This window comes from Podarcis vaucheri (assembly GCF_965113315.1).
Source record: "Podarcis vaucheri genome assembly, chromosome: 7".
Lineage (NCBI taxonomy): Eukaryota > Metazoa > Chordata > Lepidosauria > Squamata > Lacertidae > Podarcis > Podarcis vaucheri.
Window position 1 is genome coordinate 11,172,914 of NC_138765.1, and position 27,778 is coordinate 11,200,691.

At 46.7% G+C, this 27,778-nt stretch overlaps 2 protein-coding genes and 2 long non-coding RNA genes across 4 annotated transcripts; 2 read left to right on the forward strand and 2 right to left on the reverse strand.

The window, feature by feature from the left end:
• Window positions 1-1,468: 1,468 nt before the first annotated feature.
• Window positions 1,469-9,662, reverse strand: LOC309536993 (apolipoprotein C-II-like). The gene is made up of 5 exons (XM_082231430.1): window positions 9,579-9,662; window positions 9,039-9,092; window positions 6,738-6,804; window positions 2,229-2,385; window positions 1,469-1,691 (listed from the first exon to the last, which is right to left on the reverse strand). The coding sequence occupies exons 3-5, from the start codon at window positions 6,787-6,789 to the stop codon at window positions 1,601-1,603; spliced, it is 300 nt and encodes a 99-aa protein (XP_082087556.1). The 5' UTR covers window positions 6,790-6,804; window positions 9,039-9,092; window positions 9,579-9,662; the 3' UTR covers window positions 1,469-1,600.
• LOC309537039 lies at window positions 2,397-21,896 on the forward strand. Its single transcript, XR_014221781.1, has 2 exons — window positions 2,397-3,196; window positions 21,418-21,896. It is a non-coding gene; the product is annotated as an uncharacterized lncRNA (long non-coding RNA).
• LOC309537055 lies at window positions 17,877-19,336 on the forward strand. Its single transcript, XR_014221798.1, has 2 exons — window positions 17,877-18,411; window positions 18,849-19,336. It is a non-coding gene; the product is annotated as an uncharacterized lncRNA (long non-coding RNA).
• APOC1 (apolipoprotein C1) lies at window positions 19,261-26,919 on the reverse strand. The gene is made up of 4 exons (XM_082231432.1): window positions 26,779-26,919; window positions 24,620-24,697; window positions 21,819-21,969; window positions 19,261-19,584 (listed from the first exon to the last, which is right to left on the reverse strand). The coding sequence occupies exons 2-4, from the start codon at window positions 24,672-24,674 to the stop codon at window positions 19,509-19,511; spliced, it is 282 nt and encodes a 93-aa protein (XP_082087558.1). The 5' UTR covers window positions 24,675-24,697; window positions 26,779-26,919; the 3' UTR covers window positions 19,261-19,508.
• Window positions 26,920-27,778: the final 859 nt, after the last annotated feature.

Sequence of the window (27,778 nt, forward strand, 5' to 3'; positions counted from 1 at the left end):
TATTTCGCTTGTGCAATTTTCTCCAAGCCCTGGAGGTGGCGCTAGGCAGCAGAAAATGTTCAACTGAAGCAATGGAAGCCTCATCGGTGAAGATGCAAACATACCTACTGTGGTTTAACTCAGTGTCAGGATCTGGGAAGGTCCCCCCTGGAACCACAACTAAATATCTGTGACAGATGGCCCTCTGCTTAAAAACCTCCAGTGAAGGAAAGTCCACCACTACTCGTGGGAGTCTGTTCCACCGCCACCAGAAAGTTCTTCCATATGTTTAGTCAGAATCTCCTTTCTTGTAAACTTGAAGCCATTGCTTCGGGTCCTAACTTTGGGAGCTGCAGAAAACATGCATGCTCCATCCTCAATGTGCCAGCCCTTGAGATATTTGAAGGTGGCTTTGATACCTCCTGTCATTCTCCTCTTCTCCACACTAAACACACCCAACTCCCTCAACCGTTCCTCATATGGCTTTGTTTCCAAAAGCCTTTATCATCTTGGTCACCCTCCTTTGCACACGTTGCAGCTTGTGCATATCCTCTTTAAATGGTGGTGCCCAGAACTGGACACAGGACTCCAGGTGTGGTTTGACCAAGGCAGAAGAGAGCGGGAATATTCCTTCCCTTGATCCGGACACTAGACTGCAGCCTAGAATAGCTTTTTGCTGCTGCATCACTCTGTTGACTCATGTTCAACTTGTGGTCTATGAAGACCCTGGATTCCTTTCACATGCACATGTGTCTCTCCCCCCCCAATCCTATATTTATGCACCTGATTATTTCAAATATAGAAACTTACATTTGTCCCTGTTGAAATGCATAGTCAGAATGCTGAGAATTCTAGCTCCCTCTAACCTCGCGATATCTCCCCCAAAGTTCTTAAGGTGACAGAATGAGTGGCAGGTAGGGGAAGTTGGTGGGTGACAGAAATTAAAGTCAGCTTGCATTTGAAATAGAACTTACCTAATTTGTGCTTTCCGAAGCATTGCGCGAATCAAATCGCAACCGTCCCTCGCACACTTTCCCGAATTTTGCGAGCGAGTCCTCGAGCCAGGTAATGTGTACAAGGTTGCATATGCCAATGTTTGCAAAAAATAAAATAAAAATGCACGCGGTGGTGGAAAATAACGAACGCCAAAATGGCTTTGCAAAAGGTGTAATTATTGTTTGGTCGTTGCGATCTATTGCGTGCCCACCACCCTAAGGTTCCCAATCAAAACACAAAATTGAATTCAAGTATGTGTCTGTTGGGATACATTCACAGCGAGGAGCAGGTGAATTTCCACGACGACCTTTTAACATAAATAAATAGAATGTAAACTGATGTGGAAATGTGGAGAACCCAGCTAGCGACTGGAGAAAAATGAGCTGAGAAAAACACACACCCTGAAATGCCTCTCCTTATTTTGTAGCTCATCGGTTGAAATGTCAACACTTTCCTCCCTCCCAAAGAATGAATGCAACTCACAAATCAGCGCTTCAGCAGGAAAGGAGCTTTATTCATTTCCTAAGCATGGAAGCATCTTTACAAGCAAAATGTATGAAAAAAAACGAAGGCTTCCCTGAGCCTCAGCGACTAGTCTCTGCAGAAGGGAGAAAGGTGGGCGACATTAACTCTCACTTTGCAGCAGGTGGTAAACTTGGTCGGAGAGTATGTCCGTGTAGGTCTTAATCCTTGACACGCTGTTTTCGTACATGTTTCTGGAAAGAATAAAGGAAAGAAGGGTTGAAGATGTATAGTCAGTGGCCACATCCACACCGTATATATTTAAAGCATAGTGGCGCCGCTTGAAACACTCATGGGATCCCCTTTTCCAAAGAATTCTGGGAGATGTAGTTTGTTAAAGGTGCTGGGTGTTGATAAGAGACCCCGCCCCCATTCCCCCAACAGATCCATAATTTACAGAGTTCCCTAGGAAGAGGGATTGGCTTGCGAAACCACTCTGTGAATTGTAGCTCTGGAAGGGGTATAGCGGGCCTCCTAACACTCTAAGCACCCTTAACAAATGAGAATTCCCAGGATTCTCTGGGGGAAGCCATGACAGTTTAAAGTGCTATCATAGTTCTGCAAATACAGATTTTGAACTTGGAGTGGACCCACTGAAATTAATAGATCTGAGTTAGTCATGTCCATCAATTTCAATTTCTGAGTATGAGTAACACTGGCTACAACCCGAAATTATTGGAAAACCTCCCTCCGTCCACCTCCTCTCTGGTTGTCCCCTGCCTTATTCTCACATTATTGGCTTTGTGACTTCCAGATTTTGGATTTTCGCTAGCCAGCCCTGGGCTGTGCTGGAAACTTGTTCCCAGGCCCCTGTGACTTTCTCCTTAACTTGAGCGAACAGTTCCGGCTCCTCGGCTTCTCGTTTCTGCAAGCGATAGCTGGAGACTTCTGCAAAAAAAAGGTGAACAGAAAAGAAAAAAAGGTAAACTGTTAAGATTTGGGGGATGAATTGCTTTATTTATTGCTTGCGTTTCTCGGGTGATTGAAATGGTGACTTTTGTTTTGAAGTTATTATAAGCTCCTGGGAGCTTCCTGTTCAAAGAGAGATGTAAATTCATTAAGGGAAATGAAACCACAGTTTGTTCGGTTTGGGCCTTTCCTTATGACCAGGGCCAGTCCATGGCATTTTGCCGCCTGAGGCGGAAGACAAGGTGGCGCCCCCACCATTCTGTATACAGAGGGTGACTAGGCTGGCTGTGAAATCTTACTTTAAAGCCGGCATGCGGATAACATCTCCCTGCACACCTGAGTGCAATACGCTAATTTAGGGGGTCCCCTGTCAGAAATACCTTGGCTTAATGTGGATTGTGAACTCGTCGTGTCTCTTTTAATTGTGTGCCCAGGCAGACACACACACACACACACACCCCAACCCCAAGGGCCACCCGGAAGAAATGAATGACTCGTGACAACATGTTATGAGATTAAATTGGCCAAAACTTTATTTAAACTTTCAGATGTAGGAAGACCTACATCTTAGGCATTGGGCGCGTATCTCTCCCAGTGCCCAGCTGGGGATCTGAAGAAGAAGAAGAAGAGTTTGGACTTGATATCCCAACTTTCACTCCCCTTAAGGAGTCTCAAAGTGGCTAACAATCTCCTTTTCCCTTCCTCCCCTACAACAAACACTCTGTGAGGTGAGTGGGGCTGAGAGACTTCAAAGAAGTGTGACTGGCCCAAGGTCACCCAGCAGCTGAATGTGGAGGAGCTGGGAAGCGAACCTGGTTCCCCAGATTACGAGTCCACCGCTCTTAACCACTGCACCATGCTGGCTCCCTGATCTGAGGCACATCAGGGTAATCAGGTCTGTCTGGATTGGCTCTGGAAGACACCATTTCACACCAATGATGGGGAGTCCACTGACAACCTTTCAGCGTATGGCCAGTGACTCCCCTCCGACTCAGCCCCTTTAACGGGGAACCCTGGGATTGCTGCCGTGGGGGGTAAGGTATGCATCACCCCTTCATGCCCCCGCCTCCAGGGCCGTATTTAGGTTTGATGAGGCCCTAAGCTACTGAAGGTAATGGGGCCCTTTATATGTCCAGCTGTCCTTTGTCAACAACAAATTGCCGCTGTTTTTTGTGTCGAATAGATGCTATATGGTAATTTATGGACCTAATAGGTATCTCAAGCCATTTACACATGTTGCCATCAGTCCATGCAGAATGTAGGCACCCTATATACAGTGTTGCTGTATGTAGGTTTTATTTTAATTGTTTTTTATCTTACATTTTGGAAATGTACACCCAGTTGTTTTTTCCCTTTAATTTTTTTGGGGGCCCCCAAAAGAGAGTGGGACCCTAAGCAATAGCTTGTTTAGTTTATATGTAAATCCATCACTGCCCCCCCTTTAGTTGTGACATCTGCTACGGGGAAGGCGAAACCTGCCAATGCAGAGAAATTCCTTCCCAGTCCATTAACAGCAGGGAGGGGAGGGGGGGAGCTCTGGAACTGACTGTGCGCTCTCAGGTAGGCTCCGCCCCTTTCAACTACGCAAATAGCTCCGCCTCCCCCTGCCACAGATAGGTTCGTTCGAACTGAGGCTTGGCGGGAACCCCAAAGGGCTGTGACATGGGGAGGCGGACCAGGAACGTCTGCCGTTGTCTCAGGGATCGGGGGTGCCGCGTGCGGCCACACAAACGGCGCTTTCCAGCTTTGATGGGAGAGTGGTTATTCCACTGTGGCGTTCGCCTCCAACTGCTGCTGCCCTCTCTTCCGTAAATCTAGAGATTCCCTATGCAATCAATGTAGTTCCCTGGATTTTCAAAGCCAAAGGAATCTCCAGATTTAAGGAGGAGAAGTGTGACGTGGAGAAGGGGCAGGGTGCCAAGTTCTAGAGGGCGCCAGGGGAGAGGCGAAGGCTGGATGCGGCATCAGCTTGCCGCCCTCGCCCGCCTCCGCCATGCTGCGCCAAAGCAGCGCCGCACCCAGAGCCTCCGTCTGCCGTGGCCACCACAGCACGAAGTGGCCAGCGGAGCCAGGAGGCGTCGCGTTCAGTCTCCGCCTCTTCCCCGGTGGAGGAGCTGCCCTCCAGCTGCTGCCCGCCTCCTCCAGCCCCACTGGCAGCGCCATCCCACCTAAAAAAAACTCTGGGAGATGTGGGGTGGCGGAGCTTTAGGGAGCTTTGAACCACGGCACCGGATATGCTTAAGACGGCCCTGAGAAGGGGGAAGGAATTCAAGGAGATGCAAAGAATTTGTAATCCACATTAAGTCAAAGTATGGACGGGCCCCTAGGGACGCAGGTGGCGCTGTGGGTTAAACCACAGAGCCTAGGACTTGCTGATCAGAAGGTCGGCGGTTCGAATCCCCGTGACTGGGTGAGCTCCCGTTGCTCAGTCCCTGCTCCTCCCAACCTAGCAGTTCGAAAGCAAGTAGATAAATAGGTATTGCTCCGGCGGGAAGGTAAACGGCATTTCCGTGTGATGCTCTGGTTTGCCAGAAGCGGCTTAGTCATGCTGGCCACATGACCCGGAAGCTGTACGCCGGCTCCCTCGGCCAATCAAGCGAGATCAGCACCGCAACCCCAGAGTCGGTCCCGACTGGACCTAATACCTTTTACCTTTATGGACGGGCCCTTATCCCTCAACAGGGAGGAATGGCATGGGGCTCTGGAGGAACAGCCAAAGAACTGCCATCATTGTCCATCACCCCCATCACCATAGCATCTGCAGCCAGAGACAGTTGCCTCAGTCTGCCTAATGGTAGCGTTGGTTCTGCTTACAAGAAGTAGGAGTGTAAATGAGGTGCAAGCTTTTCACATTTAGATCGTCAGCAATATACAGTGGTACCTCGGGTTAAGTACTTAATTCGTTCCGGAGGTCCGTTCTTAACCTGAAACTGTTCTTAACCTGAAGCACCACTTTAGCTAATGGGGCCTCCTGCTGCTGCTGCGCCGCTGCTGTGTGATTTCTGTTCTCATCAAGTTCTTAACCTGAGGTACTATTTCTAGGTTAGCGGAGTCTGTAACCTGAAGCGTATGTAACCTGAAGTGTATGCAACCCGAGGTACCACTGTATAGTCTTTCCATGAGGACTAGTGGCAAATTATAGCCTTACCAAAAGGTTAAAACACACGTTTTCACTTCCACGTGTCTCAGTTCAGCATGCCATGAATGCCAAAAGACGCGCCTCACTCTGAAAAATGTTAATGTTTTCGGAACAAAAAGTTCTCATGGACAGATTCTGATTAAAGCTGCCACATCAGAATATATGATAGTACTGTTGCCACCAACTCCTCCCCCCAGGCAGCAATTCAACAGGTAACCTCCTGTAATTAAGGATGGGGTCCTGTACCTTTAATTAGAGCTGCCATATGTCTGGATTTTCCAGGATCTTAGACAAGTGAATCGAAAAATCGCTTTTTAGGGGCATTTTTGAAAAGAAGCTCAAAAAAGCTCAACAACTTTTGGGGTGTCCTGGTTTTTACTTTTTGAAATATGGCAACCCTACCTTAACTGTGCAAAAAAATCGGAAGTGCAACTTATCTTGGAAAGAGAACCAAAAGGCTGAAGCAGTGACATTCCACCTCTCACATAAATCTCCGTCTTCTGCATGCTGACTTGCATTTTATCAGCTTAGTGGGGTTTAGATGCACACAAACGGTAAAAAGCGCAGGGAACTTTTGGATTCATTGCAACCATTTGGGATGTGCCCTGTTCAAGGGCCCTTTCGCCTGATCCTATCTGCCTTTTACACTGCACATCGGAACATAAAACTATTTGTGATTTCCACTTTATCCGAGACCGAAGCACAGCCGTCAACTGCTGTACACACCACAAACATTTAACGCACGCTTTTTTGCTGCCACCCCAAAGCATCCTGGGAACAGCACATCTTTAAACTGTGGAACTCTCTGCCACAGGAAGCAGTGGTGGCTGCCCACCTGGAGGCTTTAAATGAGGATTGGACCAATTCATGGAGGTGAGAGGCTATCAGTGGCTACTGGCCAAAATAGCCGTGCCTCTGCTGGAGCCATAGGAGGAGAAATGCTCTTGTGTTCAGGTCTTGCTTGTGTGTTTGGCATCTCAATGGCCACTGTGAGAACAGGTTGGTGGACTAGGATGGGCCACTGGTCACTTTTTATGTTCTTATGATTCACCCCTCACAGAGCTACAGTTCCCAGCAGCCTTAACAAACTACAAATCCCAGCGATTTGGGTGCGCTCGCTTTCAATGTACGGCGCATACAGATATCCATATACAGACACGCCTTCTCAAATCAGCAATCGGAGGAAACTTGCCTGAGCAGAAAAGCACTAACAGGATCGACACGGCCACAAGTTTCAAATCCATTTTCACAACCGCCACCTAGGATGTCGAAAACACAAACATTCGCTTAAGTAAACCGGGTTAGGAAACAGGCAAAGCTGAGCCCCTCGTGGGATATAGCGGGTCCTGCTGTTTCCCAGCCAAAACAAATCCCCCCCCCCACACACATGCAGCTCAGTCAGTTAAGCGCGAGACTCTTGATCTCTGGGTCATGGGTTCAAGCCCCACGTTGGGCAAAAGAATCCTACATAGCAAGGGGTTGGACTAGATGACCCTCGTGGTCCCTTCCAACTCTACAATTCTATGATTCTATTATCTTTATTATACTTTTTGTTTTTAAAGAGCCAGAGCTGGACCTAGACTGTGGAGATACATTTCAAATACTCTGCTGTGAAGTTCGCAGAATGACCTGGGGCCAATCACTGTTTCTCAGTGTAGCCCACCTCACAGGGTCGTTGTGATGATAAAGGGGTGGTGGTCTTGGATGAAGGGCAGAGGGCACAAGATGGCCGTCGATATCTTATTCATCCCTATCCACTGACTGCGGAGTCCCTGGAGTTGCCGACCCAACGGCCATGATATGTGTTTGCTGAAACATTTTGAATCTCACAAATAAATCGTTTCCAGATAAAACGCAGTCCTTTCTCACCCTCTGTGCTAGGAGGGAGGGTTGCAGTCTTCGGGGGTTTTATTTTTAAGTTGAATTCAGCCAAATGAGCAGATTCATCACACACAAAAAACACATTTTGCTTTCGTCGATGCAAGGCAATAGAACAACACGGTTGGGAGACATCTGGAAATCATTGCCAGGTCAAAGGCTATCAATGGCTACCACTAGCCACAACTGTCTTTTTTCTACTCTGTTGGAGGCAGGATTGATTGATTGATTGATTGATTGATTGATTGACAAGTGGGGACAGCTGCTGTTGCATTCTGGTCCTGCTTGCAGGGTAATGTGCATTCTGCAGTGACCTCCTTTGCAATGTCTTATTTTGAAATCTTTCAGATGGCATTTTAGATTACTTGTTAATTTGGATCGTCTTGAATGTATACTTTATATTTGATTTTCTTTTGCAATGCTTTATTCTGGATTGGTTTTTTTAAAAAAATTATATTTTTATTGAATTTTACATTACAAATTTAAATTCAAACGTTAATCATCAACACCCTCATTTAGGAGTCCCTGAATGCTTCAACTTCCCTCTGCCCTTCTGTGGTTACCTTTGTCAATCTTTTTCTTTTCAACTGCTTCCTTTAATTTTCTCTATTATTTTTTTTTAAAAGAATCCATTTCTACCATAGTTTTTCGTACTATTCTGGATTGTTTTATTTGACATTCCAACGGAGGTTGTAAATTGCTTTGAGATTTTAAATATATATATATATAAACTACGGGACGCGGGTGGCGCTGTGGGTTAAACCACAGAGCCTAGGGCTTGCCGATCAGAAGGTTGGCGGTTCGAATCCCCGTGACAGGGTGAGCTCCCGTTGTTTGGTCCCAGTGTTTCTGTGTGCTGCTCTGGTTCGCCAGAAGCGGCTTAGTCATGCTGGCCACATGCTGTACGCCGGCTCCCTCGGCCAGTAAAGCGAGATGAGCGCCGCAACCCCACAGTCAGCCATGACTGGACCTAATGGTCAGGGGTCCCTTTACCTTTACCTTTATATATAAACTGGTATAGAAATGAAAACAACAATTTGATAGCTCCTGTAAGAATAGGATGCTCGACTAGAACATTTCGACCTGATCCAATGAATCGTCTTATGTGCTTAATGAAGCTACCATAAATTCACAGTACACATTTCGAAGTATAACGCTGAAGGCTGCCGTTCAGTAAAGCCGAGGAGGGGAACATGTGACTGGACTATAACTCCCATCATACCTGACCGCTGGCCATGCTGGCTGGGGCTGATGGGAGTTGGAGTCCAACAAAGCATCTGATGGGCCACAGATCCTCCAGCCTTGCAGGAAAAGCTGCAAACTTTTCAATAGCCTCTGCCTTTCGTATCTCTAACATCTGTCCGAGATGCAGGGATTAAGCAGGTGAAGCTCTCCCCGGCATTAGATATTTAGTGGGAAACTTGCTATGTTTCGGCGTGGAAACACGGTAAAGCCACAAGAGCATGTCCGGTGGAACAGACTCCCACAAGATCTAGGTGAGATTCTTGCATTGCAGGGGGTTGGACTAGACGGCCCTGGGGGGGGGGGAGTCCCTTCCAGCTCTACAGTTCTATGATTCTATGAAATACGGCGGCTAGTAGAAATGGAGACTTACCTCTCAGTTTAAATTGCCGCGTTCCTTCTTCTTTGCTGTTAGGGAGACCTAAAACTAAGCACAGAAGATATGCAAGTAAACAGAGCCCATTAGGGACAACGGTTCTTCCCCTTTCGGAATCAGAGGTCAGCCCTTGACCTCCTTAGAACAAGAATTCCAAAAAGCCTGTTTGATTTCCTACCTTGTTCTCAAATATGCAAAAATATAAATGGACTGTGGGCAAGGCATCCGAGGAAAACAGACAACATTTTTTTTAAAAAGGTGGGAGAATTATAACACCAGTTCCTAAATTCTGCAACACTCCCCCTCCCCCGGCATTGGTCCCTGGGTCTCCAAGGAGCACATCTTAATGTGACCGATCTCCCCGTTGGGTCCTGGCGTGGCCTCAACTTCCTCATCTGTTGCATGGGTACAGGAGTCAAGCACGCAGACAACTTCTCTCCCCCATTTCCCCCGTCAAACCTGGCTCCTGCTGGTCTTTCCAAAGGTACAAGGGAGGTGGCCGCAGAGTTAAGCCCCTGAGCAGACAAGCACACTCACTCTCTGCAGCCGTCGTCGTCCGTGTTACCCTTCCCTGTCCCAGAATTAGCCACCGCGCATTTATATGAGACGGCGCTCTTGCACCCACAGCCCCACCTTCTCCCACAATCCTCTTGGCCAAATGGCACATCCCCTGACATGTCCAAAGTTCAAGCAAACAGGTCTGAGATGCAACACCGATGGACGAGAGTTTCCAGCGAATATTCGCCTTTAGGAGCCAGCAGACTGTGGGGCTCAGCTGAACAAGAGTTGGGACACTGCCCATTGATAAAGTTATCCCATCCATTACCAACTTTGGAGGCCCGAGAGTTTAGGACATGAAGCAGAGCCCTTCTGGATCAGATCAAAGGTCCATCTAGCCCAGTGCTTCCCAAACCTAGGTCTCCACCTGTTTTTCGGACTACAGTTCCCATCATCCCTGACCACTGGCCCTGCTACCTAGGGATGATGGGATTTGTAGTCCAAAACCCGCTGGTGACCCAAATTTGAGAAACGCCGATCTAGTCCAACGTCCCGTTCTCACAGTGGTCAGATATATGCCTTTGGAGACCCCTCTAGGAGTGCAACAGTGCTCTCCCCATCTTGGGATTCACAAAAACTGATACCTAGAGGCTTACTGACTCCCACAGGGGCTGTTAGCTACTGGCTGCCCCTGGCCTAATCCGCATGGAACCAGCCCTCCATATTAGCAGCTTAAAATGCAGTGAGGTCACGGGAGGCAGGGATGTCTTCACAGGTCCTGATACACAGGACCTCCAGGGGTCCTGATTTTCCAGTCCTGGAATTACAAAAGCCGCCCCGGCTTCTGACTTGATCCCAGAAGGTCCCTATTTCCCCTGCCAGCACTGAGTTCTGGGAGCAGGAAGAGCCGGCGTTTGTCCAAAGTGATGACGATGGCGGCTGTGAGGGAGCATCCCATTGCCTCTCCATGGCTGCCGCTGCCAGCCTCCTCCCTTGGGCAACTCATAATAATAATAATAATAATAATAATAATAATAGTTAATTTTATTTATACCTCGCCCTCCCTGGCCAGAGCCGGGCTCAGGGCGGCTAACACCAATAAAATTAAAAATATAATAGGGGGAAAAGAGAGGGGGGAACCAATTTAAAATAAAGGTTAAAATGCAATTTAAAATGTCTTGCAGGCCCTGCAATTTAAATGCAATTTAAAATGTCTTGCAGGCCCTGCGGAAAGATGTCAAATCCCGCAGGGCCCTGGTCTCTTGGGACAGAGCGTTCCACCATGTCGGGGCCAGTACTGAAAAGGCCCTGGCCCTAGTTGAGACCAATTTAACCACTTTGCGGCTCAGGACCTCCAAAGTGTTGTTATTTGTGGGCCTTAAGGTCCTCCGTGGGGCATACCAGCTGCTGGAGAGCAGAGCAGGAGAGGCTGGCACCCCTGAGGCCCAACCCTGTGTTGTTGCACCGGCCTTGGGGGGCAGGCAGAGGGAAGGCTGCCCTGGGTGGGTAGAAAGGGGGAGCGGAGCACAAGGAGTCTTGGTGTGTGTGTGTTTTTTTTTAAAAAGATGCTTTGTGATCAAAAATCCAAATTAATTTCCATTATTAAGTGACTTCCTCAAATCCTTCCTAACTGATTTTCATTAAAACTCATTTAGCAATTTTCCAATATTCACTTTCTAGTATAATTAACTAGTTCAAATTATTAACTTCCTTTCTTTCCATCATGATCTCAATCCATAGTATTATACAGTTCAACATACTTTAATCCTAAACCAATTGGATACTTGCAAGTATTTCCACTTATATTATAATATTTAGCTAGATATTCCTTAAATTTCTTCCAATCTTCTTGATATTTCTCCTCTTTATGATCACAGATTCTATATGTTTGTTTGTTTTTTCTTTTTATATGTTTTCTTTTTTGTGTTGCGTTGTATTGGTTATAAATTTGGAAAATTCATTAAAAAAATAATTGAACAGTAAAAAAAGATGCTTTGTGCATCTGCATCTAATTCCGCCCGTTTCTTAAATTTATTTATTGGTGTGTGTTTCTCTTTTTGTTAATCTGCCAAAGAATAAATTAAAATAAAAAAACGGGATTAAGGGGTTTTCTCACGATGGTGGAGAACGTGTGTGCTGTTTTTCATTGGTGACAAAGTCGCCCTTCTTTGGGTAGCATGGACAAAAAAATTCACCAGAGGGAGAAACTCACGTCATTTGAGGGAAAACGTGTCAAAGGGAAAAACTGGAACACTATATTCTGGGATGCCATCTTTCCATTTGTTTCTCCTGAGAGCACAGTGGTCATTTTGGGCGCTGTGATCTCTCATGTCATGGTTCCCCCCCCCCCCAAGATTATGGCCACAGGGAAGGGGGAACTATGGTGTGCCCAAAATGGCCGCCATGTTCTCGCTAGGGGAAAAAAAACTGGAATGTCACAGTTTTTGCAGGACAGTTGAGGGGGATTGGGTATGTTCACATTACGGCTTCCAGTTTTCTAATGGGATTGAAGCTGGTTTGAGGGGAAAGCCCACATTGAACAACAGGATTTGTCAAGAAACTACAGGATTGTCATGCATCGTGACTAATGCCTTGTGAGCGACGATGGGAACATGGCCTCACAAGAGCAGGCCCTGAGGTTGCCCTCGCCCGCACGCCTCTCTTCCTCCCTTCAGTCCAAAACAAACTTCACACAAACATAAAAAAATTCCTTCCAGTAGCACCTTAAAGACCAACTAAGTTAGTTCTTGGTATGAGCTTTCGTGTGCATGCACACTTCTTCAGATACGTATCTTGGTATGAGCTTTCGTGTGCATGCACACTTCTTCAGATACGTATCTTGGTATGTGCTTTCGTGTGCATGCACACTTCTTCAGATAGGTATCTGAAGAAGTGTGCATGCACACGAAAGTTCATACCAAGAACTAACTTAGTTGGTCTTTAAGGTGCTACTGGAAGGAATTTTTTTATTTTGACTATGGCAGACCAACACGGCTACCTATCTGTAACTTCACACAAACATGTGTGTGTGTGTGTGTGTTTAAGTTTTCTGTTTTATAAATTTAGAGTATTCATTTAAATAGCCTTAAAATATCAATGACTTCCATTCTTCTCTTTCCATGGTTCGTTTTACATGACATAAACCCCTGCCATATTTTACACAAACTAAACCATTCGGTATTCCATTATTACATCCATCAAAACTTATTTACACTGCTGAATTTATCTTAATGCTGCCAATGTTTTCAAGTGTACACAATTCCCCCTCATATATTCAAGAAATGTTCTCCAATCTTCTTTAAACGTATGTTTTTCTTGTTCTCTTATTCTATATTTTAGGTCTGCAAGCTGCACATATTCCATCGGTTTAAGTTGCCGTTCTTCTTTAATGGGGACCTCGCTTGTGGGCTGGTCCACAAGAATTTGTAGTGATTTCAGATAGAACAGCGAAGGCATTGGCTCTGATGGGCACTTTTCAAGGAGGAGGAGGAAGCCTCACTGAACATGGCTGCCTTGGTGTTGAGATAAGATGGAAGCCGTCCAGAGTGTCTGGGGAAACCCAGCCAGATGGGCGTGGTATAAATAATAAATTATTATTATTATTATTATTATTAAGTCCAGTGGGATGATTCTGAATGAGGAATTGGGCTTTTGCCCTGGTGGATATCTCAGTCAGTAGAGCATGAGACGCAGTACAGTGGTACCTCAGGTTAAGTACTTACCGTATTTTTCGCTCTATAACACGCACCAGACCATAACACGCACGTAGTTTTTAGAGAAGGAAAACAAGAAAATAATTCTAAACGAAATAGTGGATATATGATTTTTGTGGTTCATGCTGTGGCCACAGACATGTGATCTGACAGTTTGGAGTAGCCCAATGCAAAAATCCTGAGGATCCATGTGGATCCATGCTTTGTAAGCACGGAGGAGGGAAGGAAGGGAAACCATGGATCCTCTGCTCATGACTGCAGCAGATCCCCCCCATGCCCCCCATAGGCATTTCCTCCATAACACGCACAGACATTTCTCCTTACTTTCTTTTTTTATTTTATTTTATTAAGGATTTTCTTGTTTTACAGAAGTGTAGTGCCTCATTTTTGGTTTGTTTTTTTCATGTAACATTTTTACAAATCCATTTCATTTGTTGAGGCATTAGGGGGAGAAGAAAAAAGAGAGAGAGAAGAAAAGGGGGGTGGCAGGGGGGAAGATGGATGGGGGTGGGGTCGGGTGGCGGTGTTTCTATTATGTTTAATGTGTGTAGAGTTTGGTGTCAGCGTTGTTTGTGTTGTTCACTTGTGTTCCTTTGGTGGAGAGAGAGGTTGGGGTTGGCCTAGGGTGTGATTGTTTGCTTGTGATTGGCTGTGGTGGTCTTTGTTTTCGTGTGTGAGTGAGGTGGGTGGGTGTTTTGGATCAAGTTAGCCAATTTCTCCTTACTTTCTAGGAGGAAAAAAGTGAGTGTTATGGTGCAAAAAATACGGTAATTTGTTCCGGAGGACCGTTCTTAACCTGAAACTGTTCTTGACCTGAAGCACCACTTTAGCTAATGGGGCCTCCTACTGCCGCCGTGCCACCGGAGCACGATCTCTATTCTCATCCTGAAGCAAAGTTCTTAACCCGAGGTATTATTTCTGGGTTAGCGGAGTCTGTAACCTGAAGCGTATGTAACCTGAAGTGTATGTAACCCGAGGTACCACTGTACATGAGTTTGAACTAGTTGACCCTTGAGGTCCCTTGTAACTCTATGGTTCCATGATTCTGTCCGCAGCAGCAAAGTGTTAACTATGCCTGAATGCAACACAGGATCCTCCCTGGAAAAATTCCACAAAGGTGCAGTATGGGCATAACTTTTCTCTCTGTGTGTACAGTCATACCTCGGGTTACAGACGCTTCAGGTTGTGCTTTTTCAGGTTACAGAGTTGCCGAAACCTGGAGGTATCGGAACGGGTTACTTCCGGGTTTCGGGGGTCTCGCATGTGCAGAAGCGCGAAATTGCACTTTGCGCATGTGCAGAAGCACTGAATCACAACCCGTGCATGCGCAGATGCACCGCTGCGGATTGCGAACATGCTTCCCGCACAGATCACGTTTGCAACCCGAGCGTCCACTGTATACACAGTGTGGAAAGTAGTTGTGTGAACGCACTGACTGCTCCAGAAGCAGTGGAACAAGGCCTCCCCCCCCAACCCGCCACACCCGGCCAGTCTGTGCTCGGTGATGTCTCCATCCCAGCCCCGGGCTGGACCTTTCTTTGAAGCGCCTCCCCCAGCAATGGGCAAGGCCTGGTCGGCTGCAAGTCCAAAGGGCTGTTTATTCAAGGATGCAAAGTGATGAGCAGGCAGAGTTTGGGCAGACAAGGACAGTTTGCTTAGGCCTTGTGCAATGTTTGTCCCCCGGTCACTGATCAACCAACTTTATTCTGGAGGAGCTTCAAAAAAACCAACCCACCCCCCACCTCTCACAAGCAGAGGAAATCTCTAGGCACCAAGCGGGAGACTTGGCTGGGGGGAGAGGAGAAGACACTGCTGGTTTATAACTAAGATCCATCAGTGTGGCTTCCTGATAAATACTCCTTTCTGAGCACTATCAATCAACCCTGGAACATGTGATGGGAGTATAACGACAGGGGCTGCTTGAGAGCATCCAGTATGCCACTTTGTCAACCTGATGCCTTCCAGATGTTTTGGACTACAACTCCCATCAGCTGGGGCTGATGGAAGCTGCAGTCCAAAACATCTGGAAGTCACCAGGCTGACAAAGGCCATAATATGCTTTTCTAGGGAGCGGCACATTTCAGGGATTAGGGGGGGAAACTTTCTCCTCCAAGCAATGCGGCTTCCAGGCAGCCCAGACACATTTCTTTTTCAGATATTAACAACTGTTCTCAGATTTTATTGCTATTGTTATTACAGTGCTGCCTCGCAAGACGAAATTAATCCGTTCCGCGAGTCTCTTCGTCTTGCGGTTTTTTCGTCTTGCGAAGCACGGCTATTAGCGGCTTAGCGGTTTTAAGAAAAAGGAAACAAACTCGCAAGAACTCGTAAGACGTTTCGTCTTGCGAAGCAAGCCCATAGGGAAATTCGTCTTGCGGAACGACTCAAAGAACGGAAAACTCTTTCGTCTTGCGCGTTTTTCGTCTTGCGAGGCATTCGTCTTGCGAGGTACCACTGTATAAGGTTGCCAGCCGACCAGGAAGAAGAAAAGCTATTTAAGCCCCCTGCTTTAGACAGCAGTTTGATATCGAGACATGAGCAAATGTAGCTTTTCACTGTGATAGGAATTTTGAGGTCTTAGATATATGGCAATGTTCATAACTGCACGTACATAGATCAGCATAGGAACACCGACCTGAAGCCATTTTGATTCCTAAACTGAGCAAATGTTTTCTCTGCAAGGTCAAAGGAAAATGGAAAAGCCTCCCCATTGTCTTTTCCTTCACAAATCCTGTCTTAAGGGTATGTCTGTGTTTGAATAGGGTGTGAGCCTGTGACATGGCCCAGGAACTAAGTATTTATCATTACAAAAGATTAGCCAGGCTCCCCAGGCAACCCAATCAAGTAACCTGCCAGACAGGAGATAAACAAGGACAGGAGAAAAACAACATTCAAATTTCTGTTTAGACCGCCTTTTCTGTGATGTATGTATGGTGTTTCTGGGGGTGGTCTTGATCTACAGGGTGGCAATTTCAAAAGTCTTTATAAGGCTTTGCGGCCATTTTTCTGGGTCTCCCTCCTCCTCTCCTGCAGGTGAGGGGAGCACCCTGTTGCAACAGTTCAATAAAGATCAAGCTTACTAGCTGCTTTGCTTCTCAATATTCTCTGGTTGGCCTCTGTTGTTCTGTCCTACCAATAGGGAACCTATGTAAGGACTCTATATGGGCTCTTGGATACCCCATAAGGGAAAAGGCCAATTTTTGTTTACAACATCACCCAGCATTCAGGGAACTATGAACTTCCCCTGATTCCTGTAGCTGCAGCTTTTGTTTCAAAAAAGAAAAGAAGAAGTTGTCAACCTTCCAGTTGCGGGCGATCGCTTGTCTGTGTTATTTACTCATTTCCCTTTTTCTGAATCTCCCCTTTCCACCCAGAAGGGGAGCAGACGCACAGGAGGTCAGGAAATGTTGCTCTGATTCCATGCGGGCTTGAAAAGCGTTGAAAAGACTTTTATTCCAAGATTGAGGTGGCAGCCCCATAAACTTTGCAATGCAAAGGAGAGTGAGAAACCAGTTTGGTTTGGTACTGATGGTGCTCATCAGTACATACACACAGACACACACACACTCTGCACCCACCAATCCCCTCACACGTCCTTCCCTCTCTCCTGCTATGGAGATAAAAATTGTGTCGTCCTTTCTACAGCGGAGAGGAGATGCTTTGGGGTGTTCAATGAGGCAACAGCACAAAATAACTTGAGATGGAACCTCTCCTGCAGCCTCACCACCTTAAAAAAGGTCTATGCCTGCGGTGGCGGGTGGCGCTGTGGTCTAAACCACAGAGCCTAGGGCTTGCCGATCAGAAGGTCAGCGGTTCGAATCCCTGCGACGGGGTGAGCTCCCGTTGCTCGGTCCCTGCTCCTGCTAACCTAGCTCCACAAGATGCACCTGACCATAAGATGCACCTAGTTTTTAGAGGAGGAAAACAAGAAAATAAAATTCTGAATGAAACAGTGGATGTATGATTTTTGTGGTTCATGCTGTGGCCACAGACATGTGATTTGATGGTGAGTTTGGGGTATCCCAATGCAAAAATCCTGAGAATCCATGTGGATCCGTGCTTTGTAACCACGTTTTTGTTTTTAAATATTTTTTTGCGGCCCAAAGCAACAGTGGTTGCGTGATTTTTTTATGTAGGCTATAGCGATGGACATGCTATGTGATCTGATGGTGAATTTGGGGTGACCCAATGCAAAAATCCTGAGGATCCATGGGCTTTTACCTCCCCCCTCCCAGGCAGCCTCCTTTATCTCTAGCGCCAATCAGCTGCTTCCTTTCAACACTCCCTTCCCTCTTGTTTGCCTTAGTGTCTTTTCCTTAGCTGGAGCAGTTTTTTGCTCCTCCTTTTCTTCTAATTTCTCTCCTCATTGCTTTAGTCTTCCTGTCTCCTCTCCTTGCAAGTTTGCTGTCTTTACCTCCCCCCTCCCAGGCAGCCTACTTTATTGCTAGCGTCCCTTATCTCCCTCCCCGATTGCTTGCCGATTAGCGACTTTGTTTCAACACCCACTTCCCTCTTTCAAAAAGAAAAAAGAAAAAAGCATGATCTGCTTTTCTCCCCTGGGCAATTCGCTCCATAAGATGCACTGACATTTCCCCTTACTTTTTAGGAAGAAAAAAGTGTCTTATGGAGCGAGTGAAAATACGGTATCGATGTTGGATATTCTCTCTGTGTGTGAGAGAATCATTTGTTCCAGAAACAGAGAAGAATGGAGAAGAAGATTCAAGAAGCAGCAGAAGGCTGAGATTGTTTTGTCTATGCAAGGACATTTTCTGTGGGAACTCGGCCCTCCAGCTGTTTTGGGACTACAATTTCCACCATTCTTGACCACTGGTCCTGTTAGCTAGGGATGATGGGAGTTGTAGTCCCAAAACATCTGGAGGGCTGAGTTTGGGGATGCCAAATCATCCATCAGAGGTTGATGGATTGATCCAACAATCTAAGCCCACCACCCTCCAAAGTCCAACTTGGAAAAGTGGGTTGGGACCATTCACCTGTCCATCACCTGATGTCACAATGACGTCAGGGAAATGACACATATTTGAGGCTGTGTACATACTAGACTTCAAACACGTTGTAAGTATATTCTTTGCCTCAAAGAATTGTGGGTGCAGTAGTTTACTCCTCACAGGGTTACCATTCTCAGCAAATGTGCTTTAAAGGTATATTGCATATATTCGGACCTGAGTTCAGGAGAAAGTTGCTCTAAGTGATGACTAGATGATTGGCAGTTGCAGCAACCTTCTTTGAAGATGCTTGGCATTAGGAGTGCACCTTCAGAAGAGGTTTAGGATTGCGATTAATGGGAAACCCTTTGCAGTCCCTACAGAAAGAAAAATTAAAAGCAGAGCATTTTTCCCTCTGTAGAGGAAGCGGATTGAAATCAAAGCTATATCTTCTACCCTTGCTTGGATGCACACACAACAAAGTTCAAAGAAATGTGCATTTTGAGGGATGGCTGTGTTTCGGTTCATTCCTGCATCTACAGGGGTTGGCTAGATGACTCTATGGTTCTATGTATTGTTTTGCAAAGTGTGAATTAGGCAAGTTCACTTTTAAATGCAAACTGAATCAAATTTCTCTCCCATCTCTATTTCAGGGATCTGGGGGAAAGGCTGGATTTTGTACTTTTGTCAACTTAAAACAGTTAGTCCAACCTCGCTCTGTTTCTCTAGCATACACGCACACATGGTCTCAGATGCAATTTTCTTTGAGAATTCACTCCTGCGACTTTCAAAGTTCTTTTGTGAGAGAAGATGATGGGGTGTGATCCTTTGAAGCGCAAACAACTGTGGAGTCTGGCCGTGTGAAAATTTGAACGCACATGAAATACCTTGTGGGAGGGGAGAAGAGAGGAAGAAATAGTTTTGCTGGTGGGGCAACTTCAGGAAATTGCTTGAGAACCTGGGAAGGGGGAAGGAACCCAAATCACAATTCTTCCTGCCCCACGATGAAACCTTTGGAAGAAAACCTAATCAATAAACAGATAACCATTGCAATAACAATCGAGATTACAGAGCGAGGAATCTTCAGTTTATTTGAGGGTAATAAATGATTCCAATAAATGCATAACAAAAAAATTGAAAATGGAGGAGCCGAGGAGAGGTACAGCCAAGCGGCCCTGCCTCCTCCTCCTCCCAGATTTTCCTGCACCTGGAGAGAAATAGATGTTCCTCCACTGCAACCTGCTGGCGGTGGAGAGTCGGAAGCAGATCTCCCTTCCAAACAGAGGTGTGCGATGGTGAGGGAAGGGATGGACTCAGGCAGAGCCATCGCTGGAAAACGTCGCCTTGACTTTGTCCTTCACCTGCTGGAATCTTTCAGAGAGCCAGTTCCTGCCAATGGGAAGGGAACAGTGAAGGAGCCATGCTGCCCTCGCCAGGGTCTGTGCAAGACACGGCACTTGATCGAGGTGGGCACCCTCCCCCCTCCCACCCCCACGCTACCCCTCCTCCTCTCCTCCTTCCCCCAATTGGCTGTTAAACAGTTCTGCCCCCTTTAATGAGGAAAATAAGTGAGGAAAATTCTCAGGGATGATTCACACCCTGGCCTTTCATACTGCATCACGGTGTGGTACGCTGGTTTGACATCAACTGATAGGACGTGCCTACAGAGGGTGGTGAATACAGCACAAGATATTATGGGCTGCCCTGTGAATCCGCTGGATGAAACAGCGGAAGAAGGTTGCCTCAGGAGAGTGAGGAAAATTCTCAGGGATGATTCACACCCTGGCCGGCACTTCCTTGATCTCCTGCCCTCGGGCAGAAGATATAGAAGTATGATTAGTCGCACCAACAGGGTAAAGAACAGCTTCTATCCTGGCCTGTTAGGCTGCTGAATGAAAAGATGACAACAGGGCAACTGACTTTTGGGTTTGGTGGGTGTGCGTCAGTAAACGAGGGGAATTAAGACTAAGAGAGTTGAGTGGGGTGTGCTTGTGTAATCTCACTGTATACAAGTTGTACAAGTGACAATAAAGTTACAGATAGGTAGCCGTGTTGGTCTGCCATAGTCAAAATAAAGAAATTCCTTCCAGTAGCACCTTAAAGACCAACTAAGTTAGTTCTTGGTATGAGCTTTCGTGTGCATGCGAAAGGTATCTGAAGAAGTGTGCATGCGAAAGGTATCTGAAGAACTGTGCATGCACAGGAAAGCTCATACCAAGAACTAACTTAGTTGGTCTTTAAGGTGCTACTGGAAGGAATTTCTTTATTTTGAAGTGACAATAAAGTATTTCAATGATTTCAATAATGCAGTGGTGGCGGCGGCAGCCTCCTGAAATCTGCCTTGCCCCCTTCTCTACCTTGCACAGAGGTGAGCAAGGTCTTTCTTCAGGGGGAGGCATTCTGGGGGCAAGGGGGCCCGGCGGAGAGCACCTACATCACCACCAGTCCACAAGAGTGTCTGAAATGAATTTCTAGCTGCCGTGGCAAAGGGGCAGTGACTGGGGAGAGTGCTTTTTCGCCCTGCCACATTCTATCCTGCTCTACTCTCTCCACCTACTGGTGGCTGGAGGAACTGTTATTTCTCTTGAGATACCTGTTGAGATTGGGGAAAGATGTTGCTCTCTGCAGATCCTTGCTACCACTGTGGCCCCTTTTCCTTTGCAACCCCCCCCCCAAATGCAGGGCCTGATGCCTTCTAGCCAATCTAGCCGGAATTTAGTTGGAGCCTAACTCTGCACTCTGAGAGAGAAAATATAAGAACCCGCCTTATACTTAGCCTGAATTTAGCTCCATCCATCTAGCTCAATATGGTCTAATCTGACTGGCAGAGGTTCTCCAGGGCTTTATACAGTGGCCATTCCTAGCCTTTCTCTGGAAATGCTAGGTGTCAGACCTTCTGCATGCAGAGCCACTATGCTACAACCCACAGGAGCTTTCGGGTTCCTTCTGGGCCTTAATGAGAATTGGTGAAAAGACATAATTCAGATTCATCAAGGAGCATGACTTTGTTGTTGTTGGAGCTTCCTTTTATGCCAGCCCACTTTCTAAGTAGAAGAGTTTGGATTTGATATTCCGCTTTATCACTACCCTAAGGAGTCTCAAAGCGGCTAACATTCTCCTTTCCCTTCCTCCCCCACAACAAACACTCTGTGAGGTGAGTGGGGCTGAGAGACTTCAGAGAAGTGTGACTGGCCCAAGGTCACCCAGCAGCTGCATGTGGAGGAGCGGAGACGCGAACCCGGTTCCCCAGATTACGAGACTACCGCTCTTAACCACTACACCACACTGGCTCTCTATTCAAGTAGTTAGGTGAGATATTTTGCTAGGCTAGGGGGCTCAGGGCAGGTTCCGTGGCGCACAAAACTCTGTCTGCTTCATGTGTCTCAGCAGTTGCCCCCCCCCCCCCCCGAAGTTTTGTCCACACTATGGTTCTGAGGCACATTTGACATGCACCCTTTCCCTCAAAGAATTCTGGGCACTGTAGTTTCTCCCTCACAGAGTTAGAATTCCCAGCAACCATGAACAAACTGCAATGCCCAGAATTCTTTTCTTGGATGGGGAGAATTCTGTGCGTACACAGCCCTGGGTTTCAGGCCTTGCAAGGAAACCACCGGAAAATTCACCTGGCTTTGGTGATCGGCTCACTGTTGTGGAACTCCTGGAAAGCTGTTTTGGTCCTCTCTCCAGCGTTGTCCATAAAAGTCTGAACATTGCGCTGGAAGTTCTCAAACCTTTGAGACAGGGAGGGCTCTGTCGGCTCAACCTCAGCGGAGGCTTAGAGAAAGCAAAGAGAACAGTGGCAAAGGCAGTGAGAAATGGATTGCACAGCTTGGAAACTAAACATATCTGGTTTTGCAATATGCCCCGACTCCCCTCCTTCCTCCTGCTGTTCTCTGATTCTCTGGTTGGCCCTAAACACGTCCTTGTGTTGCATCTTCATCGACATGAATGATTCAAGTGAACCAAGGTTATGCAAAACTGCCAAAAGCTAACCTCGGTTAGTATGGCACAGTCACATCTTACGTGTAATTAGCTAGCGTGGTTTCAACCTTGCACGGTTGAAACAAGTTTCAATTGAACCAGGGTATGCAAACCTAGCTAAAAATTAACCTCGGTTAGTTAGGGCTGCCATATTTTGAAGAGCGAAAAAAGAGGACACATTTGCCAACTTCTACTTTTAACTATGGATTGCCATGACGACTCTCATTTTTAATACCCCTACTATATGTAGGCTATAGAAGCTGTGATATATTGCTAGTATTCATGTTCTTAACTTTCAACAATTTTCATATAAATTTTGATTCTTGCCAGTGCTATAGTATCTGAAACCTTCCTAATGGCTGAAGAGGTGATAACAGAGAGATTGAACTCTCTCGTGCCACTTACACAGTCAGCTATCAGACAAAATATTCATATATTTCCAATTATATGACTCCAACCTATTACGAAGAAGTCTGACGTAAAATACAAATTACAGCCAATTGAACTTTTCCCTTTTTTGCTTAATAATGAAAGGCAGATTCCCGCCCCACTCCACACACAACAAAAGGATGCATAAAGGTACCTAAATTTAAAAGTAAGGAAGAACGTATCCTGCCCACATAGTAAAAAACACAATTTTTAATTTCCATGCCCAGTTCAAAAGCCACTTAAAATCCATGACCTTTGGGAACAATAAGCAAAGGGAAAGGGGAATGTAAAGGACAAAACAGAAATATAAAAAGGCAACCTAGACTGTGGGGGCGAAGCAATTGCTTCTACACCAGCAAAACACACGTGCACCTACAACTCTGAGCCACCATAGCATTAAAGAGAGATGCCTCCTCTATTTCTTTTTAAGATGCACAGATTGGGGGATGAACCCCTGCATTTGATGTGGGTAAACATGGAAAATAACCACAAGGAAAGGGGGGGGAGGGAGGAGAGACAGAACATGCAATCGACTGAGACAACACCTAGCGCTAGGAAGCGCCAACCTTGGTTACAGTCAGCGCAGATGTAAAGCTGAGCCATGGTTAAGGCTGACAAGGGAAGGGAGGCTCGTTCATGTCAAAGTGCTGAGAAGGAGACAAGAGGCGGAGCCTGACCTCTCCCAAACTCTTAACCAGGGTTAAGGTATCAACCATTAAGCCTTTGGCGTTGGGCCATGGGGCTGCTGTATTACCCCAAAGCAAAGTGGTGTGCTATGGTTGCTACCTCTATGGTCTAGTTTTCTCCTCTGGAAGAGAGAAAGAGAGCGCATCCAGCAGGAGGAGCAGTCTACCTGGTTATGGCTCTGGATTCTAGATTTGAGGCGAGAGGTACCAGCTAAAGGAGCCTGGAAGAGCTGCTCTTCTGTGCTCAGCCAGAATGGAAGCTGGGATGGAGCAAAGATAGGGTGGTACCCCAGACACACAGAGAAGTGAGACTGGGGACCCCTCTGCTCTTTCTAAACCCACGACAGTGGAGCATAAGGGGGAGGTTGGATTGCAGCCTATGTGTTTTGATTCATGAAACAAACAGGATTCCTCTCCTAAAGCGCACACCACAAAACTCCAAAATGGGAAATCGTTTTGATTTTGATTTCTTTAAACCTGCGATCTCTAAGGTTCCTCCTGCTGTCTGTTAGAAACGTGCAACAGCAGGGATCATTCAGTTTGCAGCTTAAGGGTTAATTCTGACGCTAGCAAGCAAGCGAAAAAAGGAACTGGTGGAGGTGTTGCTTAGCAACTAAACATAGTGGCATGCTCTTTGCTGAGATAGCACATGCTGTGATTGGCTGTGAAGTTCTGGAGGAGCTTTTCTCTATGTTCGGCTGAATGTCTTCCTGCCCTGCACAAGGCCTGAATTAAGAAACACCCCCCACCACCAGAAAAAATAATAATCCGCTCTCTAGTTCTTTCTCCTCAAATTATACAGTGTTTTGTTTTCCTCAGTAAAGTTTTACCAAGTCTTTTCTCATTATATAAGTGACTTTTGTTAACACTCTCCAGATCACGTCCAGCCCGCCTCCCCCTCTTATTTTTAAGCCTCTGTTGCTTCCAAACCTCACACCCACTGAACATCAATGCCCAACGCAGATTCTGCCCACAAACTTGGCCAGCTGCAGATCCAAACCCGGCACTGATGGGAAGCCAAATTTTCTCTGGCCAGGAAAAAGAAGTGTTGGTGCTTTCATATGAGAGAGAAAAAAATATGTTGCCCAGCTGCAGTGATAGGATTTGCACAGACATGTCAAATGGGAAGAGCTGTCAGAGGGAGGGGCTTATTTTGGGCCTGGGGTGTGTGCGTCCGGGAGCAGGAAGGTGTGGAAAGGATCCTTTGCCAAACCAGCGTAACTAGAATTTCCAAATTAGCCAGTGGAAGGGAATAGATGCAGTCTAGCCTGTTCCAGTCGCATTGGTGGCGCTGCATAATGAGCTGAGAAAATGTTTTCGGCTCCTACCTGTCACAGCAAACAAAGCCATGAGGACCACTGCCACGGAAACCGCAAGCTGCATGGTGTTTTAGGGTCTTTGAGTTCCTGGAGGAAAAAAGGAAGGAAGGAAACAAGGGCATATATAGGTGGAGTTGGTTAATAACGGTGACAATGGTGTTGAAACACTCATGTGCTGCCTGATGACTGTGCCTAAGGTTGCTTCCACATGACTAAGTAATCCTGAACTGTTCTCACAAAATTTGTGTGGAGCTTCGATGCCATCAGCCGTTCATTGAGTATTTATTCTGATTTGCCTGCAGGGAGGTCAGATGACATTGCATCCAGCCAGCTATATCACCTCACACTTCCCAGGGCTTTCCCCATTACTTTCCTTCCAGCAAGAAGTCCAGTTTTGAGAGGTGGGTTTGTTGCACAAGATTAACTTCAGTTGTGCAGCCTGAGTTTGCTGGTATGCGATCAAACCCCACCCAGAACTAGCAACAGCCTGGAAGCACCCTAAGAGGCGCAGGGGCAGGGATGGTTTAAAAGGAGAGAGAGTTGGCAACCCTTGCAGCAGAAATCTTCCGCACCTTTACCAGGTTCAATACACATTGTAAAATTCTCAACAACACTGCAAATGGCTTCTTTTTCTTTCCATGTGCTCCTTCACTGTCCTCCCGTCCCGTCTCTGATTCCCCACCTCCACCCAGAAATGGAATGATGTTCTGCCTCCTCTCTTGAAGGACGGCGACAGACGATTGCCACCTGTCACCTGAAAAGGCACCGGTGCGTTTCACAGCTCGCCAGCTGTCAGGCAAAGCTTCACCCCAGCATAGCAATGCTGTTATGGAAGGATCCTTCACCGGCTGAATTTCTGCCTGGTATGAAACTCACGATGGCATGAACTCTCCATTAAGGAAGGAGGAAAGGCAGGGGTCAATGCAGCCATGTTAGATGACTCCTAATAAATCTGATTCGCTTGCATGGCTGTCTGCTCTTGGTTTTGAAGAGCTTCTGACAGCGATTTTGGGGAGGGGGCATGTCAAAGCTTCACCTGCTTCATGCAGCTGTTAAAGGCATAAAAACGCAGGAAGATCCTTTTATACCAGTGGTTTAGTATTGTATACTCTGGCTGGCAGCTGCTTTCCAGGGTTGCAGCCTGGAGACGTCCCAGACCCACCTAGAGAGGCCGTGGGTCAAATCTGGGATTTTATGCATGCAAATCAGGTGTTCTACTACGGCTAGGAAGGGACGCGGGTGGCGCTGTGGGTTAAACCACAGAGCCTAGGACTTGCCAATCAGAAGGTCGGTGGTTTGAATCCCCGCGACGGGGTGAGCTCCCGTTGTTTGGTCCCTGCTCCTGCCAACTTAGCAGTTCAAAAGCACGTCAAAGTGCAAGTAGATAAATAGGTACCACTCCGGCGGGAAGGTAAACGCCGTTTCCGTGCGCTGCTCTGGTTTGCCAGAAGCGGCTTAGTCATGCTGGCCACATGACCCAGAAGCTGTACACTGGCTCCCTCAGCCAGTAAAGCGTGATGCGTGCCGCAACCCAAGAGTCGGCCATGACTGGACCTAATGGTCAGGGGTCCCTTTACCTTTACTACGGCTAGAAAATTGCAACCCTCTGTTAGTGGCAAAAGCTAAATCAACATCTTGGAAAAATGAGGCAAAAAGCTTTCTTAGGGTTGCACTTCATTGCCACCTCCCTCTGCCCACCAAACTTTCTGAACCTTGCTCCCCTCTTCTGAGTCTGTAGTCCCGTCTGTTTGCCCCCACACCACTCCCCAATCCTGCACTTTGCTCGGTCTCATGTTCTTAGATTTGCTTCATTTTTTTTTAAAGGCTCTGTTGCTGTTTTTGAAAAGCAACGCAGCAGGCAGTCATTTAACAGGTGAAGCTCTCCCTCGCATGGAGATGCAGCGAAAGCAACAGCTTTCCCTGCTGAATTTCTGTGCAGTAAATTCCCGCTGTTAAAGACGCAGGAATGAGGCCACTCAGAGAGAGAAAGTGCTCCATCTTCACACACTTCTCATTTAAGATGCCATCGCCAGGGGCTCTGCATTAACTTGCCACGTCTAGATTTTGAAATAATAATAATAATAATAATTTGACTCTAATTTAGTCACCCCGTTTGAATTCCCCTTTCCCCACATGCCAAATGAATCCATTTCTATAGTTCCACTTACTTGCAGTTGGGAGTGGAGACGAGAATCCAAGGTGAAATGGGAATTCCTTCCCAGCTGCTCCAGCTGCTCCCTATAAACCTAGCACCCTGCCTCCAACATCCGCCCCTCGGAGGGCAGCAACCTGAGACTTGCTGCTCTTTCTCCTCCCCTCCGCAATTGGGAGGTTGCTCCATCCCTCCCAGAAATTTAAACCGCAGCCAGGGATGCTGTAAGAAAAGAAGGCAAGTGTGTGTGTGTGTGTGTGTGTGTACGCACAATCCCATTTCCTCAAACTTTAAAGTCACTGGGAAGTTGGGGGTGGGGGAGAGAGAGGGAACCACCTTCCACCCAGCCCCGTTTGCTTGTACTTTTGGTCTGGCTGAGCAGTTTGCAAAAAGGCTGGGGGAAAGAAGAGGCCTGCCCCCCCTTCTTGAGGCTTCCCGGATAGGGTTTTGCCTCTAAGATGCTTTCGTGATCTGGAAGGATAAATAGCCCTGGGGCACAGTTAAAGGATAGCTCAGCTGGTTAGAGCATGGTGCTGATAACACGAAGGTCGCAGGTTCGGTCCCCCTGTGGGATAGCTGCATATTCCTGCGTTTCAGGGGGTTGGAGTAAATGATCCTAAAGGTTCCCTCCCAGCTCTACGATTCTATGAATAATAATAATAATTTATTATTTATACCCTGCCCATTTTGCTGGGCGTCCCCAGCCACTCTGGGCGGCTTCCAACAAAATATTAAAATACAGTAATGTATCAAACGTTAAAAGCTTCCCTAAACAGGGCTGCCTTCAGATGTCTTCTAAAAGTCTGGTAGCTGATGTTCTCTTTTCTTTGACATCTGGTGGGAGGGCGTTCCACAGGGCGGGCGCCACTGCTGAGAAGAGATTATGGTCTCTCAAGTCATATTTCCCCCCCAGTTTTTAAGTTCACACATGGAAGCACTTGCGCCTGATTCTCAAAACGCTCAGTCTGTGGGGGCTTCCTGAAAGTCTCAGATTTGGAATTTACATTTTCAAAGGT